We start from the raw sequence: 19,916 nt of genomic DNA on the forward strand, positions 1-19,916 counted from the left end.
TAGAAAGAAAACATAGGGGGTACAGAGAAACCCCAACCCAGTATCGGTGCAAGCCTCAGTTTTGAAGACTTTTCGATACGAAGCCCCTCGCTTGTAACTGCCCTCACAAACAGACATTTGGTTTGCAATTTAGCTGCACCATCCGCAGAGGCGCAGGTGAGGTTGGGAGGCCTCCAAAAATGCAAGACGTTAAAGATTATGCGGGGTGTTTTTTTCCATTTACATTACAATCGCCAAGGGTAATGCACCTCCACCACTGTTCTCTTAGCCGCTGTCTTGTGTTTTGTCACTTGGTTTTGCCCATGCAGTTCCACACCAAGTAGGAGTTCACAGAAACACCGCTGACCGGTGCAGGCAAGATGTGCCCTGTCAACTCCAACGTGTTCGTACAGGTCAACCTTTTCATAAAGGTTTTCAAGTTTTTCTGATATGTGAGCTTGCTTTTCTGGGGTTTTTGGTCCACTTGGTAGCTAACTCAAGCCTCGGGTGTAACAGGATGGGATGTAACACTGGGGTACTCAGTTCTGAAAAGGTGCAATCAACACCAGGTAAAACGAACCTCCCATTGCAAAGTTAGGACAGTTATTTGTTCTTTAACGTGTGCGAAGTTTGTAGTTGTGCGCAGGGAAACATGAATTGAAAGATGGAAATTTCGGGGGGGGGGGACGCGAAAAGAACGTTTATACAAGTGGAAAAACTGGATTAGATTTGACTTGACTTGACTGAGCGATGACCTCACTGCTCTGCGCTCTGCTGATGCGTAACGATGACGTCATTGCTCTACGCTACGGGCTAGTAATGACGACGTGTCCGTGGGGAGTCCCGGTGGCGTCGCGGTCTGTTCCGTTGCCTACCAACACGGGGCTCGCTGGTCCGAATCCCCCGTGTTACCTCCGGCTTGGTCGGGCGTCCCTACGAGACACAATTCGTGTCTTGCGGGTGGGAAGCCGGATGTCCTGGTTTCTCCAACAGCGCCCCCTCTGGTCGGTCAGGGCGCTTGTTCGGGGGGGAGATAACGTGATCCTCCCACGCGCTACGTCCCCCTGGCGAAACTCCTCACTGTCAGGTGAAAAGAAGCAGCTGGCGACTCCACGTGTATGGGAGGCGGCACGTGGCGGTCTAGCAGCCCTCCCCGGATCGGCAGAAGGGGCGGAGCAGCGACCCGGGACGGCTCGGAAGCGTGAGTGGGGTAATCGGCCAAGTGCAAGGGGGAGAAAAGGGAGGAAGGGAGGGGGAATCTCCCCCCCCAAAAAAATGGTGACGTGTCCGCCATTACTAATCCCATAGGTAGTGCGGTGGAATTTCCCCCCCCCCAAAAAATGGTGACGTGTCCGCCATTACTAATCCCATTGGTAGTGCGGTGACTTCTGGGTTTGTTTACTCTTAAAAGTTAACTAACGTGCATCAACCTCGTCGTGTCGTTTCTACTCTCACTATATTTAAATTTATGAATGGCAGGCAGGATCCCAAACAAAATAATCCGTTGTTGCCGCGGGTCACACAAAAAAAAAGGCTAATGAATCCGGATGTAGTCGGATGACTCCCCCCCTCCTCCCTCCTCCCTCACCCCCTCCCTCCCTCGGTTATCCACTAATTCGGTGTGGAGCCGTCGGACGAATCAAAAAGCAAACGCAACAGATTTTTTTTTTTTGTTTTGTTTTGTTTGGTCGCTTAGCGAGTGACGCCGCCACAGCGCCACCGTGCCCGTGTGGCGGAGGAGGGGAAGTGCGTCTCTCGCTCGCCGTTTCCCAGACCGGCGCGCGTCTGGTCCGAAGCAGTGCTGCCGTGGCAAAGCGCTCGTCGGAATAACCGGAGGGGGGGGAGGCTTTTCTCGTTTTCTTTTTGGGGGGGGGCTTCTTTTCTTTTTCTTCTCTTCTTTGCTCGTTCCCTTCTCGACCTTCAGCGGACCCACCCCCCAAAGCCGGCTGTGTGCCCCGGGGGAGGAAGGAGTCGGGTTGAAATCACACCGTGAAACATGCGATTTCGCGGCGAGCTCGGCGTGCGTGTGTGTCTCTCTAGCGCCTGCGACAAAACGCCGTCGGGGAGTTCGCGTGCGTCCGCGTGTCCACGGGGAGGTGGAGGTGGAGGCGGAGGCGGCGTCTAGGTGCCGCGGACGACGCGCAGCCCTGTCGAGTTTCGCCGTGTTTCGCAGCCCCGCTTCGTCGGATGCCAAGTAAAGGTGTGTGTGTGTCTGTGTGTGTGCGTGTGTGTGTGTGTGTGTGAGGTGAACCAGAAGTGGAGCGTTCAAGGGCACCGACCGTAGTTCTTGAGGGGAAGGAAACGGCGGGACACGACAAGCGTGGCTTCTCCTCCGCGCTTCTCCTCCGGCCGGCCGGTCGACTGTTTCTCGGCTCTCGGCGGCCAATTCCGAAAGTAGCCGCCCGTCAAGGATGCAGGTGAAAAAGCACAGGGACCCGGCCAGGAGTGGCGGCGGCGGCGGCGGCGGCGGCGGCGGGGGGGACGCTCTCCGGCGGGATGCCCCCCGCGCCAACTCGTCACGTTTCTCCAACATCAAGATATTCCTGCTGTCCGAATGCGCCCTCATGTTGGCACAGGGCACCGTGGGAGCGTACCTGGTGAGTTGGCGGGCAGACCACCGCAGCCCAGTGCTGGCGAGCCGGGGACACTCATTCAGCAATGGGCTACCCCGATTTGTCGTGGGCAACCTTGTGTTCCCTTAGAATTGACTTTTGGATGTAGTTTATTATCTGTTACACACACACACACGCGCGCGCACGCACACGCATGTACACACACGCACGCACACGCACACCGAGCCACCGTGGAGAGGTGCAGGAGCTGTGATATAACAAGGTGCCCTAACCAGATTACACGGGCTTGCCTTGCCTGCAACCCCCCCCCCCCCGATGGTTTACTGTCAGATATCCGTCAGGTTTTAGGTTGTGAAACGGTGCATTGTATTCTGCACGCCTGCAGCCAGCATGTCAGTTACCGGTTCGATACCAGCCCAATGGTGTTCCCTTTCGGTTCCGCAACGTAACCGAGCCGTAGTGGGCCTGATGATTCCAGATTTGTGATTATTATGAAAAACAGATCTGATCAGTGGTAAACGGTGTAGCATCTTTCATGCAATCAGTTGTCCAAATTATTCCCCACTTCTGCTTTGTGAGGAAGGAGAAGCATCCAACATGGCTTATGCTCATGCACGTTTGAAGGAACGGTCCAGGATTTTTTTTTTGGAATTACGATGAAGTTTCCCATACAGTGGAACCAATAACATCTTCAAAATTTCCCCCCCAAAGTAGCCCCACAAACCCCTTTGGGGTACCATGCTTTTAAAGGCATTTGTAAAGAACCGTTGATGTTTTTGGGTTGGTTTTTTTTTTGTGTTTCTTCCTCAGAGTTGACCCTTTGAGCACTAGCTCCCGTTTTCCCAGCTCTGTTGCATGGAAAGAAAGAAAAAAACAAAAAAAAACATAGTGAAATGCCTTGGCCATATTTGGAGTGGAACATTTTATGTTGGTTTTATTGAGAGTCATAATGCCCTCCCCGTGAAAATTGCCCTCTTTTACTAAAACACAATTTATGCCCGGCTCACAAAATGGGGATGTAAACTGCTCGTTATATTTGGACACCTGCTCAAATATCATTTGAAAGGTTAATCCAGAGCTTGGTGACATTTGCAAATGCTGGCTCTGGGTCTGCACGGAATATCGTGACTTTCCTTGGAAAAGGACAAGGCCCTTACGAGGCCTCGCTATGTCGGTGTCCAGATTTGCATGGGGTGGATAAAGCTCAGACAAGCTCAACAACCTGGCGGTGTCGTCCTTACATGGACTATAGTTGTAAAGTGTTTAATGATTTGATGTTTGGACTTAACAAGTGTGTACTGCAAGTCCAGGGCCCAGACCCTAGGTGCTGTTGGCCCCGTGGCTTCTGCGAGCCGCTTACAGCAGAAGATACTCGACACAGCCGGACTCTTTGGGTTCGCTCTTACCAGCGCGTCAGGCGATGTCTGAGAACTTAAACTAAATGTCTGCATGCAGATGAACAAAGACCCAAGGGACGAGTATTTCCTTAACTTTCATATTGCTGCTCTTGCCACACCATCGATTACATGCAAGAAGTAATTTCCTCTTTTGGTAACCATCACATTTACAGATGCAAATCAAAGCTGTCTAAACCAGGGGGTTCTTTATAACTGTTGAAAAATTCCTTGCAAAAAAAAACCCAAACAAACATTTTTGACCCCTAAAGTACATTTTCAGACCAGGTGTTTTTGGTCCAAACGTTGCAGTTATTTGTCTGGCGCAACTGGAATTCATCCGACTCACAGGCACACATCCTCCTGTTTACAGAGGAAATGTCAGGCAGTGGTTCGGCACCAGTCGTTCTGAAAGGGTGATGTGATGAAGATAGTATTCGCCAGAGGAAGCACAGCTGGCCAAGTTTGCGGTGGAGCCGTGCAATGGATAAAATTATTAAGTATTATTAGGTAGTTTTGCACTCAGGACCCGGCCTTGAGTTAAAATCGGTGTAACCAGCTAATCTCGGCTCTGGCCACTGATCACTCGGGCATGTTGACTGTCTTTTTATACCCACCGTGTAAAAGTGGGTTTGGTGAATCCTGCCCTTTCAAGCTAGAGTATATGCTTGTATACACGTTAAACCTGACAGGTGGTGGCTAACCTCAGCCAAGTCATTCTGCTGCTGAGGCCAGAGCAGGAACTATCAGTCACACTGTGCTGACAGAGACCTGCAGTAATGGGATGGGATGGGAGGGGAGGGGGGGGGGGTTGGGTCGGATGATAGGTCCCGTCCCTCGATTGTGTGGTGCTCTCTGCAACAACCAGCGCGAGAGAGCCCAAGCTGGAAAGTCAGCAGGCTGACTAGGCTTGGCACGAGTTCAGAGGAAAGGAGGAAGATGAGCGGGTTTTGATCTCGATCTGGCTGATATCCTGCTTCTTTCTGTTCGGATGCTCGGGAGGGTGAAACCAGTTTGCATTTCACCCTGTCCCCCCCCCCCCTTTTGTCTGTTTTGGCCTTTCAAATTCATTTCCTGTCTTCCTCCGTCTCCTCGCTCACCCTCTCCATCTCTTTCCAGTGCAGTTATAGCTTTGCAGTGTAGCCTTATTTCATTTCTAGCATCAAGTCAAGAAATCAGCACTAGTTCTAGGACTTCTGTTCACAGCATATACGGTGTCTAGCTGCTTGCCAGAGAAGACGCTGCGACTACGAGGGTGCACGGGGTCAGCTTCGCTGGTTTAGAACAAATACTGCCGAGTAAAATTAATTTGAACCAAAATTTAAAAAACAACTTTAAAGCATCCCTGCATTCCACAATACCAATCGCACATTCATTTCGGATCAAGCATGTCCAGATTTTACGTCTTGATGGCAAAAAAACCCCAGATAAGGAAGGATGCAGGACGTTGACGGCGTGAATTATTGAACAAACTGAATTGGAAAACTCCAGTTTACAGTAGCAAGTGCAGGGCACATACACACACTCCCGACCAGGAAGGGGCACGAGAGCAGTGCCGGCCCGTTAAACGCCAGCGATAATGCAGAAGTATTGACAGGTGTCGCTCACCGTCGGAGACTCTAATCCCCCCTCCGGCATGTGTGCTTTTCCACTTGAAGCAGGAGGTGGAAACCGCTGTGTGCGATATTTGAATTTGTATTCACGGCCTCAAAATAACGGAAACTCTGCTAGTTACCCGCTGGGGGACAAACTCTGAAAGCAGAGAATTGCAGGCCTGTCTATGTCGCGCCCAACTCAAATAATTACCATTTTGAGGGGCTGTTTTCATTTGTATAGGGTGTACTGCTGTCGGGACGTTTATTTTCGAAATCGCAGTTGCACTTTAATTCACTAGCCATTCCTATTTTGGAAAGAGGACTGCAAAAGGATTTATTACCTGTTGAAATGACAAAGATCCACCCCGCCCGCCCCGCTATTGCTGTGTATTGTGTTTACTGAAATGGGATCTTATTCAAAGATGACTGTTGTTTTTTTTATAAAAAAAACCCTGCAGGAACTTCAGTCCTGCTACTTGGTCTTAATATTGCTCTGCATTACCTACAGTAATCATGCAGTGATTTGGGGTCATCTTTTGTTTAGAAAGAGACGGGCGGTAAACTTGTCGACTTTCTCCGTTTCCATGCAAAATTCATCTGGAATACTCAATATATTCCGGGATTTCCCCATTGTACGGCATTTTAATGTGGATTTATTTTTCATCGGTATTGAGAGGGTCACACTTATTTCAGCAAGTCCTCCAGCTCGTACAGCGTCGGCGCATTAGGGCGTCGTAACTCGGCGTTCAGTGCAGTTCTTACCACAATGCCACAACGTGGTATCTCCCATAATTAAGGCCCTCAGAGGAGAAATTCAGAAACATTGTTTCTGCTGCCAAGATTCTTTGTCTCAGGGGAATGACCAAAAAAAGCCCAGGGAAATAGGAAACCATTCTGCCCTTTCAAGGGCAGTTCGGGCCGGATCTGAAAATAGCATGATAATTGTTTTAATATCAACGAGAGCTTGTTTGTTCCCAGATGTCACACCGCCGGGCACATCTTCGCGCCGTTAACACAGAATGCACCGAGGCCTTTTTGGCCTCGAAACGCTAAAACCTCGCAAGAAATGAGGCAGAAGGAAAATAGGCGGAAATAATCGTTTTCCCTCTCTCTCTTTTTATTTTCAGAAAAGGAGTAGGCAAAACACGGTGGGGCGTGGTGAGCTGTTCCCACTGAAGGCTTGGGAGTAAACGTTCCAGTGCCTCGCTAATCAGAAACACAAACGCGGCCCTTAAAGTGGAATGCCTTTTGATAGGGAGAGGTTTTCACGGCCCAAGTATGCTCCGTCCAAATGGGGTTGTTAGTTAGTGTACTGCGAAGGGAAAGCATATTTTAAAGAGGGTAGACTCGATACCACCTTCTTTTAAAAAAATAAAAAATGCAACATCCACCTCATGTACGCCAACATTGACTCGTGCACACACCACCAGGTTTTCCCTTGTTGCAATATGTCTCGAAATTCTGAAATGACATTGAAACATGTTTCTCAAATGAGTAATGGTAGGTGAGAAAATCATGTTGGATTGCCAAAGTTTGTTTTGCTTCTACTCATTCATGTATTTTCAGCCTCCTGAGACCCTTGTTAAATTTGTTTATTGCTGTTATTGTTGTCAGGTGAGTGTTCTTACCACGCTGGAGCGGCGGTTCAACCTCCAAAGTGCTGATGTGGGGGTGATAGCTAGCAGCTTCGAAATTGGCAACCTGGCCCTCATCCTGTTTGTCAGCTACTTCGGAGCCAAAGCCCATCGGCCCCGGCTGATTGGCTGTGGGGGTATTGTCATGGCACTGGGCGCCCTTCTCTCAGCCCTGCCAGAGTTTCTGACCAACCCGTATGAGATACGGGACACGTGGAGGACTAATATCGGCCGGGACGTCTGCACCAACACCACCAGCGGGGCTGCCCAGCAGTCTGAAGACAACCTGTGTGCCAACAAGGCCAACACCAACATGATGTATCTGCTGCTGATCGGGGCCCAGGTCCTGCTGGGGATAGGCGCCACACCCGTTCAGCCCTTGGGGGTGTCCTACATTGATGATCACGTGAAGAAGAAAGACTCGTCGCTCTATATAGGTGAGCCATGTATTCACTGCTTGCAGAATAAACAGAGGGTCTATCTAGGAAAAGAACTCAAAAGTCAGGGACGGTTAAGACCACTGCTAACGAAAAGTTTGAGAAGCTGTATCTTAAGGAGGTTACTGTAATGCAAAGGCAATATTTGAGGCAAATAGATGGTTATCATAGTGGCATTTGAAATCTGTTTGTTCCAGCACATTGATTTCCCAAGGCAACTAAAGCCGGTGCAGCTGACAAGTGTGGATGTGTGTTCTGCTGTGTGTACATTGCTTCTGAGTCAAAGCACTTTCCCTCTGCACTCGCATGATGTCCTCTCTTCTTTTGTCCTTGAGCACAAGTCTGTCCACTTGACTGCCAGGTGAGCAAATCCAGGAGCTTTTGTATCGCCATTACAATGGTTCTGAGCCTGTGAGGGGCGAGTGGCAGCGGGCCAGAGATGGGTTAAATGTCTCCCGCCCTCCCAATCCTCTCCAAAAACGCATGCTGCTGATGTGGCTTTTCGAGGCTTAGGGGCGCGTTCGAGGTGCTTCTCTGCAAATTTCTAACACTTAGCGATTATCTGAGGACGTGTCACCGATTTAATGTTGCTGATGCGCCTCGAGTGTCCGGATGTTTTGATCCCGTTTTGAAACGGGGAGCTTCATGAAATCCCTTTCTCACCTGCAGTGGCTCCCCCCCCCCCCAGCTCAGGTACATTTACCTTTCAGATATTTTACTGGGAAGCCCATCCGGTGATGTGATTCAACTGCGATGCTAAACATACAGGTACCCCATGTGCACACAAGGCAAAATGCAAACTCGCTTTAAGCATCAACAGTTGTCAAGGTTACCCAGAACATCGTCTGAGGCGTAATGGGTTTCTGTGCACGTGACCTCTCCTTTTTAATTTTGAGGGTAGTCGGAGGTGTTGTTATCTCGGGAGCCAGAGCCAGCGTTCCTTCGTTTTGGTGGGGACCTGCCTATAATTTGTCATCCGAGCCGGCACGTCGGCCTTTGGTGGAATAGATGAGATCTACCTCGGTGGTGTGCTGTCTGTTATCTGCCAAGCACAGAGGGAGTGCGAGCCTGAATAGAGGATCGGTTCAGAGCGCCACACACCCCTTTCACATTTGCACAGCGGCTACGTTATGTGGCTGCTGTTTGTCAAGTCAAATAAAGATGTGACCTGCGGACAAAGAGCGCAGTGTGCCGTCTCCTCCCAGCTCCCGAGCTTAATCGCTGTTGTTTTATTTTATTTTTCTCTTTTGTCAGAGTTGTAGCCGTTTTACCGGAGCACTTTCTGCTTCGCTGAAAGAAACTTGATCCAGAAAAAGAAAAAAAAAAGCCATACAGGGCTTTGACTTTCATCAGCACCATAGTGCCTTGTTAACAGCATCCAATGGGAAGTTGATTGAAGTCTGGCAGGCGCAGGGGAGGAGCTTTGGTTCTGTCCTCCTCCGATAAGCTGTAAGGAGGAAAAACAAGCGGTGAGCAGCGGAGGAACAATGTGGTATTGAGTTGTGCTCAGCTGATCGCACTAATCCACATACTGCAGCCGTGTCATGTGCTGTTGGCAGCATGAATGGAGGAGATTGTCTGGAAGATTTCTCTCCACATACTGAAAAGGCAATCGGCGTTCCCAATAATGTACACGGACAAATTCACACTGTTGTAGTGTGGGAGCAGTTGCGTCGTCAAGTGCTTTATCTTCCCGAATGTGGGTTTATTCCTTAGAGGTTCTGCACGAGTCGCTTCGTACCGCTAGGTTATATGGCCACATGAAGATGCAACGGTAGAGAGAATGGGGCAATGCTGGACTTCCAAGAGTTGCGATACGGAAGTTAATAATACCCATCCGCCATCCCTCCGTTTACCCTTGTAAGGCGGCCGTTATTTCCTTTCCCAGTGCCGAATTGCGGGCAGAGGTTCACAGATGGCTTGGCAGCGAGCGCTGTGGTGCTGGAAGAGGCGATCTGGAGAGAAATTAGAGAGGAAAGGTCTTGTGGAAGCCGAGCGGAGAAATTTAGACCCAGCACATGATACTCATAAAAGACGAAGACACGAGTTGTGCGAGTGTGTGAAAGAATGCCTCCCCTGGAATCCTCCCTGCGCCCTTCCTGCGACGCCGACTTCATCCGCTGCGCATCGTGAAGGGAAATCGGCACGAGGCATCGAGAGCTATCATTTATTCATTGTGTATTTGTTTCTTGGTGCCCGTGTTGCGATGTGGGCTCGAGTGTTTGCAGGCCATTTCCACGACAGCGTTGACATTTTGTGTGGTGTGTACCCTCCGCCAGGCTTACCTCCGTTATCAACCTGGAGCTGCACCTTTGCGCACACACACACACACACACACACACACAGTGCACGAGCATCTGAAGTCGAGTAGCACGTAATTCATTTAAATAAGATTACGCTACACATTTTAAGCAAATAGGCGATGATGCCACATCGTTCGTGTCAGTTCAAAGTGGAGTGAAAAACGCCGGGTTATGCCTCCTCTTCACGATGCGCACGCCAGAATGTCATATTGCAGCTCTCCCACAGTAATTATAGCCCGCTGCTTAAACCAGTGCATGTTTTCCACAGTGTGTTATTGGTATAATTAGGGACTCGGCTAAATGGCCAGGTAACGGGCGTATGACCTCAGCGAAGACGGCGCTCTCGCTCTGTGAAGAAGTATGCCGTTACGAGAGCAGAGGGGCCCTGGAGGAGAGCCATAATTACAGAGTAAGGTAGGAATGCCAACCAGCCAGCCATGAGGTGGGTCTGAGTGGCCCGAGCGCGCACGAATACTACACAGCCGTGTGAAAAACAGCTTCTCGGGAGGCACGGGGCTCTGCAGCAGGGCTGGGGCCGCTCCCCATTCTGGCTTTCGTAGCCGTGTGTCCGCTACCCAGGCTAGCTGCTGTTTAAACAGTACGAAAACACGTTCAAGAGATATTTGCTCTACGATAAGGGTGCCTTTATGGGGGGGGGGGGGGTTTCTTCACACTGTGATGTACCTCAAGGCTTAAGGAGATGTTTCTCGGTATGGGTTTATGGTTGCACAGATCATTTTGATTTGAGGGAGCCTGCATTGTTTAGCGCCGAGTGTTCTTGTGCGTGGGGATTGGAAGTGCCTGTGGTTTTCTAACAAAAAAAAAAACAAAAAAAAGAGGTTGGAATACCGTCGCCATAGCTGAGCATTAACGGCGGCTTCAAAGATAAACGCGGTGTTTTATGAGATTATCTTGTTTTGGTTTGTTCTCGCGTCTAGACGTCGGTGGACGTTTAAGGGCAGAGGAAGCGAACGTGGCGGAGGGGTTTGCATCGACAGCCTCTCCGTCCCTGCTGCTCTTTGACCTTTCAGTATCCACTGCTAATTCTGGCCGCTCCCACAGGGCCCCAGGCTTGCAAAACCACGCTGTACAGGACACGTATGACACGGGGTTTCAAACTGACCGTGTCTGTGTACTGTACGGCAGAGGCCCCACCCAGCTGCCTCCTCCTCGGTCTGCGAAGGCATCTAGAGAATCTGGGACCTTCTTTTTTTTTTTTTTTTCTTTCCACTACGTCGCACGGCCCGCCGTACGTTAACGGGAGAGGTTGCGAAGACCGCGATGTGTTCTTCGTCGGCACGCGTGCCATGCTGCCGTCGGGCTTTCAGGTTTTTATATCAGTACGTGAACATAAGGATTTAGGGCATCGCCGCACGTACACCGGAACTCGACGGATGGTACAGATAAAAATAGCACGATCAAGTTCAAAACTGCTGTCAGACAGCAGGCTTCAGAGCTCTTGGTATATTTTTTTTTCATTTTTAATGACTTTTTTTTTGTCATAACAGTGTCGTTTATACGCCTCGCATTGACACGCTGTTGTTGCACTGTGCGGTGGTTTTGAAGGGGTTAAAACTTAAATGCTCCAGTGACAGCTGTCTCAGGTCCCAGCAGAGCAGCGGCTCTGAAGAATACTGGGTCTGTCTTTATGAAGTGCCTGCCGCTTTTACAGGCCAACACAAGCCAGTCTGAGCACACACACACACACACACACACACACACACACACACTTTAGAGCCCGACTAGCTGTGGGGAAACAAGGTCCCTCATTTTCCTTTGCAGACTACCTAGAAAAGTGAAAGTCTCCGGTGTTTCTTTCATTTCTTTTATTTTTCGTGCAGACCATTGGCTGGCAATACAGTGGAACATTATGTCACACTAAGATAAATAATTCAGAGGTACCTCAAGATATAGCTCCTGCACACAATTATGGTCTTTCTCCGGCCCCCGTATCGAATGTTGTACCCAGGCTACTGTGTATGGTTTTTAGCCTAAACACTGTGGCCAACTCCTACTGACACATTTAATCTAATTCTGCCCCATTTAACTTGTGCAGAAATGCCACTTAAGCCTGAAGATTTTCGACCAGAACCGACGGCAAGAGTCACCGCGGCACAGGTCTCAAAGAGGGCTCCTCGAGAGATTTGTCGAACATTCCTGCAAAAATGCTGCGACTCCAAACAGTTGCTGCAGAAGGGCGTGTTTATGTAAGCTACTTAAACTCGGCGCATGTTAATGTCATCTTGAAGGATTAGATTCTAAATGGGTTTTTCCATCCCACCCCATAAGCTGGGTAGTGACTGCGCCTGGCAACACCGGTTTGTTCTCCTTCAGGACGATAAATGGCAATGCACGGAGCACACATCAACCGGCGGCAGCTCATCCTGCAACCCTATAATGGCAGTTTACTGCTTTTGTCTTTCCGCCACGTACAACAGGACAGGGGCGATGTCCTCAACAGTTGAGCGGCGCTACAAGCTGAGAGGCCCCACAATAGCTTGACATTGCTGGCTGGGGGACACACACTGGCAACTGAACAGGGCCAGCCACATCGCCTCCGGTGCTGTCATAAGGCTCTGGCTCGCCTGTGAAGGGGCAGAGAGGGCGGGGAACGTGAGATTATCTTGCATCTTACTGGTCAACAGCATAGCACTATGCTCTCAAAGCCAATCAGCAATTATCCCCAAATACTGCCGGTATCAAATCATGTAAAGGAATTAGGTGGAAACTGATCCGACATAATGCTAAGCTGAGGGCGACGGCACACTTGCAGAGCACCCACTTAGCATTCTACAGCACTGTCTCTGGTTGATATCAAGTCGTGCTGATTGGGTGGCGACATGAATTGTTGAATTTAGTAGGCTAGCGCTGCCGTCGGTGCCGTGCTTGTTGTCTTTATATCAGCCGCGTTTGCCGACGAGGCGGTAATATGTCACGCTGTAACCTTTATAAGGAGCTACAGCTACATAGGCTAAAGTCCAGCTCCTGCAGCTCCCTCCCTCAGAAAATCAGCCGTCCCTGCAGTCCTGACCTACTCCGGGTGTGTCTGTGGGAAGTCTGGCCGGCCACAATGGAGTTAAACATCAGAGACTGTGTGCAAATCTTTTTTCATGCCCTGACGTTGTAAGCTTTGACAAAGCGCTGGCATGCAGGGAAGGACAGAGGAGAGCAAACGAACTTGTGCGAACCGTACTTAAGCTAGTGTGCAGGGGATGTTTTGTGAGTCTCTGTTATGGACATGTTCACGAATTAAGAGCGTGTTCATTGGATATTATTGTGAAGATGTGCGTGCTTGTGTTTTCCGTGTGACATTTTTTCTCACATGTCTTCCTCACAACTAAAAGGCACACTGAGCATAGTTCTGCCACGTCTGGCTTGTAAACATAACTTAAAAAATGTGCCCCCGCCTCCCTGGCTTCAACGAGACATGAAGAAGACCACAAGTCCAACATCGCTTTCCATCCCCATCTGTTCCTCCAGTGCCCGCCGACGCTGAAAAACCAGTCCCGTACTCACCCTGGTTTTAGAGCGAGCCCGGGCGTTGACTAACGGCCCCGCTGCCAAAAGACTGACACCCAGAAATGTCCCAAACATTCAGAAAACTAAACAAATAAGCTCAGAAGGTAGGGTATCTGCAGACACGGGCTACCAGTGGGCCAACTAATAATTGGGTAAATAATAATTTAAAATAAAATAATAAAAATAACGGGTAACACTTTAGTATGGGGAACATAAAAAAACTTAATTACTAGTGAATTAGTAATGATCAAGATGTCACTTTAGTATGGGGAACATATTCTAAGTAACAAAAACTGAATTACTAGTGAATTAGTAATGATCAAGATGTCACTTTAGTATGGGGAACATATTCTAAGTAACAAAAACTTCATTTACAGTAATTTAACACTATGAACACTTGTAGTTTTGTGTTTTGTTATGTAAGAACAGAGCATATTCATTAAGTGTTAGTAAGGGAGAATAACTCTTCTTGTGGTACTACCACCTTATAAAGGCCATACTAAGCAAAGCATATTGAGATGGTACTACTAATAAGCCACAATTCTGAGGTTATAGAGGGAAAACTCATAGTTAATGGCTTACTGGTTGTATAATAAGGCCATGCAGAATAAGGCATTAATGAGTACGTAATAATGACCAATTAAGAGCCAATATGTTGCTAATTTGCATGCTACTAAGCACCTAATTAACGGTGACTACGTTCCCCATACTAAAGTGTTAGCAAATAACGTGTACATTTCTGTGTAAGTTTTTGCTATTACAGAGGGGAAATCCTACTCAGTATGCATTTAGATTTTTAGGTATTTTTACACAGAAATCCCGCAATAGGGGGCGCCCCGGTGGCTCACCTGGTGGAGCGCATACCACCTGAGGCATACCGCGGCGGCCAGGGTTCGAATCCGGCCCATGCCATCCCCTCGCTCTCCCCTGCCTTTCCTGTCTCTCTCGACTGTCGCTATCGAATAAAGGCCCAAAAAAAAATGATCTAAAAAAAAAGAAATCCTGCAATAAAGGTGTAATGTGAAGACTCGTCTTGACGCCGGCTGCGTTTTTTGTTTTGTTTTGTTTTTTACACTGAACCAAACAAAGGCGGCATACTGCCGCCCCGGTGTGTGATTTTACATAATCTGCCGGGGTTCTGGAAGCAGAGGGGTCACGGCGTGTAGCACAACGGTGTCAGCTGTCCCGTCCTGCTGGCTGTCCCGTCCTGCTGGCTGTCCCGTCCTGCTGGCTGTCCCGTCCTGCTGGCTGTCCCTTTTACACAGATGTCGATTCAGGTCTGGCTACCTCCGCTGCCGGCTTAACACCGGAACAACAATGACCCCCATTCGGTGTGCGTACCTTTTACACAGAACGGCGATGCAGCTTAATGGCGCGACCTTCCTGCCTTGAAAAGGCTGTGTGTAAAAATAATAATGAAAAAAAACAACAACAACATGAGGGACACCCCATGGCATTGAGCCTCTAATGTTGATGGTTTCTATATTATGACAGCTTTCCTTTATGTTACTGTAAGAATTAGTGATTGCAGCACAGTTGTCATGAAACGCTAAAAAGATAGAAAAAAAGAAATGCTCTGCTGTCGTGAAGGATGTGATAATGAGTTGATAGGTGGAGCTGGTACTGCCAGCAGGTCTGTTGCCCACGGCAGGCGCCGCGCATTAATCTATTGGAGCAGGCAGTATTCACTAGTTTCATTGGCTGGAAGAGTGTTGTACCTTTGGCCATACCTCTTCTGGGGAGCCAGCCTTAAACACCCATGCCTCTGCAGAGTAGAGCCCGACCAATAAATCGGCGTGCCGATATTATCGGCCGATATCGGCCCATTGCAGATGGAACGGTATCGGCGTTTATAACGGCCGATAAACGGCGATTATAAAAGAAACGGAGGGACGGAAGATTGTCGTTGCGCAGTTTGAAACGCCACTCTGGGCAACACGGGTTCGGAAGGCCACAGATCACAGCGGTCGGCTGACCCAAGCGGACTCGAGCAGAGTAGACCACGTGGACGTTTGCTTTAAGCTGGGTATTCATCAGACAGTCACTCCGGTTCCAGCGGCTGCCGCTGTGGTTAAGAGCGAGTGCTCGGAGGGGGGGGGGGCGAACCGTCCTCGTACCGCCAACGCCGGGTGCAAGCGGGGGTGAGAAGAAGCTGCTGGATCCAGGGTGAATGTCAAACATCCAACTTAAAGCTAACTTCACCGCGGTGCAGAGTAGCCCACGGCGGAGGTCATCTGTGTTCATGGTGAGTTAACTGTCATGTGAAATACATTACTTAAAAATATCCCCCCGTCACTTCTCCTCTTAGCTTAAATAAGCCTGACGGCATTCGTGTCAGCCATGCCTGGTTTTGCTGCGGTACCGTGAAAGCCGGTCCCGTCGGTCAGACATCAGAACTACGTTCAGCGTTACGGTAGTTGAGGGGTGAAGCTGTCCACAAACTTGATGTGGAGGCTTATTTATGAAACGGTATGGCAGTTTTGGCAAGTGAACAAACACCGGTCCTATCACTTCTTCCTCGTCACTTCTAAAAATTCCCTGGCAACATCACTAACGGCTACATGTAACGCTGTCCATCACTAAATTAGGTTAGCCACAAAGCTAGCTAATGCCGTGTTTATCGGTGCAAGGCCGCTAGCGCTAATGAGCAGTTGAGCTTGTAGCGTTTAACTTATTCTGCCTAAATGAAGCAATGGTAAATATATCTATGACTCATGTGTCTTTTGTTACAGACGGTGCATTGGAAATTATTAAACCGGGGCGTCCGAGTAGCGTAGCGGTCTATTCCGTTGCCTACCAACATGGGGATCGCCGGTTCAAATCCCCGTGTTGCCTCCGGCTTGGTCGGGTGTCCTCACAGACACAATTGGCTGTGTCTGTGGGTGGGAAACCAGATGTGGGTATGTGTCCTGGTCGCTGTGCTAGCGCCTCCTCAGGTCGGTCGGGGGGCCTGTTCGGGGGGGAGGGGGAACTGGGGGGAATAGCGTGATCCTCCCACACGCTACATCCCCCTGGTGAAACTCCTCACTGTCAGGTGAAAAGAAGCGGCAGGCGACTCCACATGTATGGGAGGAGGCATGTGGTAGTCTGCAGCCCTCCCCGGATCAGCAGAAGGGGTGAAGCGGCGACTGGGATGGCTCGGAAGAGTGGGGTAATTGGTCAGCTACAACTGGGGAGAAAAAGGGGAACCCCCCCCCCCAAAAAAAGGAAATTATCAAACCAGGGGGGACACATAAATAAATAAACGCTAAACGGGAGCTGAGCAAGTATCTAAAATGGCTTGGTAGCCAAACAAAGTTATGTAGCTTCTCTTTCCAACTTGTAGTGTGAAATCCCAAAGTCACAAGTCCTCGTTGGAGACAATCATGTAGTATGAGATGCATTCGACAGCAGCGTTTACTCTGGGTCACTGTTATCAGTGTACTGCATAATTTAAGATGGATTAGGGTCTGGTATTGTTTATGACAATAAAACAAGGTTATTTTGCAAACTGCATTATCTCATGTTATCTTGGGACTTGGTGAGGACTCCTAAATAACTACGCATACAAATGTGTCTCTGAAAAAATATTAATATCGGCCAATATATCATCGGATTTTCAAGTCCTCAAATATCGCAATCGGTGTCGGTCTTAGAAATCCCGTATCAGCCGGGCTGTAGTGTAAAGTTTAAAGAGCATCCATCCCCATGTCCATACTAATGGCTTCTGGCTTGTCCTTATAGAACCTAGTTTACCCTTACTGTACCTGCCAGAAAGCTGTGAAATCTGAGTTTGGAGGCCAGTAAATAGGGTCAGACCTGTGAATGAAATGGGTCAGTGTTGGATAACAGACGTGAACGTGAGCCCCTACAGGCTGTCTCGCTCCCTCACTCCCGCGTGCAGAGCCATATGCTGAAGCTTCTGGCTGTGGCCGTCGGCGCGTCTCCCCCGGCTCACCATCTGCAGCAGTGGAGTGCTGGCCCAGTGGCCTCAGCATCACTTGGTACAGTGGGCAGCTTCATCCTCTGACCTCTCAGGCTGCCCCCCCTCCCCTCCCACCACCACCACACACACAAACGTACACCATTCATGAATCATGCCATTGTCACAGTGTGGCCAGCATTTGTCTGAGCCCTGAGCTGGCTCACGAAAAGTGGTTCTGATTCTGATGCTGGTGACTAGCTGAACGAGCACTGTGAGGTCCTAGCTTCATCACACGCTTCTCCATCACCAATCCCCACCGGCTTCAGTAAAGCCCTGCCACCATGCGGCCTCACAAGGCAATCTGGGTCAGGCCCTGTTGCTGCTGATTAAAAAGGGGATTTTTGTGTCGTGGAAGCGGAGGATGGGGAGGAGCTTCAGGATAAGAAGGGGGAGGTGGTGGATCATAAACACAACAGCATCAGCATGCCATTAGCACAGAAATGCCTTAGTCGAGCTGTTTCTTTACTATTGGATTGAGATGGTCAGTCTGTTACTGGCACTGCTGTCCTCTACTGCTGTGCCTAGGAGGATGTGGCTGTTTATCCAAAGGCCGCACACAGAGCCTTGGGGATAAAGAACCATGGAAATGTGGTCCAATTTGGAAATTCTGGCCTGACAACCCCCTTTACAAGAGCTTAGACTCTGACGTTTGATTATCTCAGTTCTTAGATATGCAATGCAATGCTACTCTTTTTTCCCCCCCTGAATTTGAGACGACCTTGTGCAGAGGACATAGGACTTAGCTCAAAATCTACAGATTCACTCTCCTTCCTGGCTTTAACACAAATCCCCAGCCTTGGTGATTGAGTGTTATTTAAGTGGTTGCTCCGTAGGCTCTTAGGATTGATTACTCCGGAGCGTGTTCAGCACTTTATACCCATATCAATGCCAGCATACAGTTGAGGATAAGGTTGCCTAATTAAATGGACTGGGATCAATAAGTGGACAGTGAGTGTTACAAACAATGTCTGATTCAATCAGCTTTGATTTACTCGATGGGCAGACAAAAATGAGTCTATTTCTTTCTGGCCTCACCAAGTCCAGCCATCGTCTCCTCCATTCTATGGTCTTCTCTATATCAATAGATGTGTCGTAACTTGTAAGTGAAATTGTAAATTACTGTTTTAAATTACCCTATAAAGTATACGGCTGGGAATCAATAAGTACCTCGTGGTTCGATATTACAACAATATTTTAGTTCTCATTCAATACATATTGCGATTTTTCAGATGTCAAGACAATATGGATATTGCGATTCAATATGACCTGTATCGATAGCCACCTGTAGCTGCATAGCTCAGTAGGTAAGAACGCCGGTTTTCCTGCCAGAGACCGGGGGTTCAAACCCTGGTTGGGACAATTCTCCAGTAAGGAGTCTGTGGCTTAGACTTCTAATGCTATACAAGCCAACTACCTCTTAACATTGTCAAATAAATCCAACCATTTTGTATATATTGTACGTATACTGGTATGCTCTGTCATGTCCATCTACCTCAGGCATGTATGTAAGTAACCTGCTAACATCTATTTCAGCATCTCTGATATATTCTCTGCACCACTGCGCTTTATCACCTCTTATTTCACCTGTATAAGTCAAGCCTTGTGTATAACTGAAGATTGTTGTGTTGTTTTTAAGGCTCTATCACCAACAGTAAATTATCAAAACTGCACTAAACCAGAAAAAATGTACAGCAAAATGAATTTATTTTAAGACCGGTGTGTTACGAAAGCTTAACACACGAGTATGCTTCCCTGAGTACATGTTCAAACAACTCAAATTCGGACAGCGATGCAGAAATCATTACACCAGACAGCTTCATAGCACCTGTCCGTTGTGCTTCAGTGTTATGATTCAGGAGAAATGCTGCCATATTAAAACCACCAGGGCCTGGTGGTGGTGTTTTTTTGCACTTAATCGATTTTTTTTTAATCTCAAACCCCTGATAGTGAACGATAACAAAGCTCATTTTTGTATTGAATTTGCAGAATATTCCAGTCAACTTCTCCTTTCCTTTCATCCCAAAATTGTACATATTCATCCAGTCCGATCATCCTCGCTTCCTCAAAATGCATTTCAGTCAGGGCTCCGCTGGAATGGCTGGCGGACAGAGTTTTTCTACAAAGTCCCTTTATCTTCTGCATCCTGCTTCTCTCATGTTCATGGAGGGAAGGGGCTGACGTGCTGTTTGCATCTCTATCCTGGTAATTAGGCCAAGCCACCTGCTGAAGAAGCTGTTACCAGCTGCTGTTACTGAGCCCCAGACCCTCCTGCACCCTCCTCTTCCTCGATAGGACAACTGGCAGCGCTCTAGAGAAATGCAGTGGGAAGGATCTGCTGCCGGATTACTATTTTAACTTTTAAAAAAAATTGGAAAAATTCAGACTTGACTCAGTAGTTTTTCCTTTACCTGGTTTTAAAGCTACACTGGGGAGTTAGGGATTTTTGTTGACTTTGGACAGAAGCGTTGGCATCAAGCAGAAGAACAACGTCACTGTGGCAAAGCGCCCCGTTCACGCC

At 48.6% G+C, this 19,916-nt stretch overlaps 1 protein-coding gene across 2 annotated transcripts in view; it reads left to right on the forward strand.

Moving 5' to 3' along the window:
- The first annotated feature begins 1,779 nt into the window (after nucleotides 1-1,779).
- The window catches only part of slco3a1a (solute carrier organic anion transporter family member 3A1a), a 56,063-nt gene continuing 37,926 nt past the window's right edge, over nucleotides 1,780-19,916 (forward strand). For both annotated transcript variants that reach the window (XM_056281326.1, XM_056281327.1), the window contains exons 1-2: nucleotides 1,780-2,576; nucleotides 7,156-7,612. In XM_056281326.1, coding sequence (XP_056137301.1) covers nucleotides 2,391-2,576; nucleotides 7,156-7,612 — 643 coding nt within the window. In that variant the 5' untranslated portion in view covers nucleotides 1,780-2,390. The remainder of the gene's footprint in view (nucleotides 2,577-7,155; nucleotides 7,613-19,916) is intronic.

The sequence above is a fragment of the Lampris incognitus genome, chromosome 6, assembly GCF_029633865.1.
Source record: "Lampris incognitus isolate fLamInc1 chromosome 6, fLamInc1.hap2, whole genome shotgun sequence".
Classification (NCBI taxonomy): domain Eukaryota; kingdom Metazoa; phylum Chordata; class Actinopteri; order Lampriformes; family Lampridae; genus Lampris; species Lampris incognitus.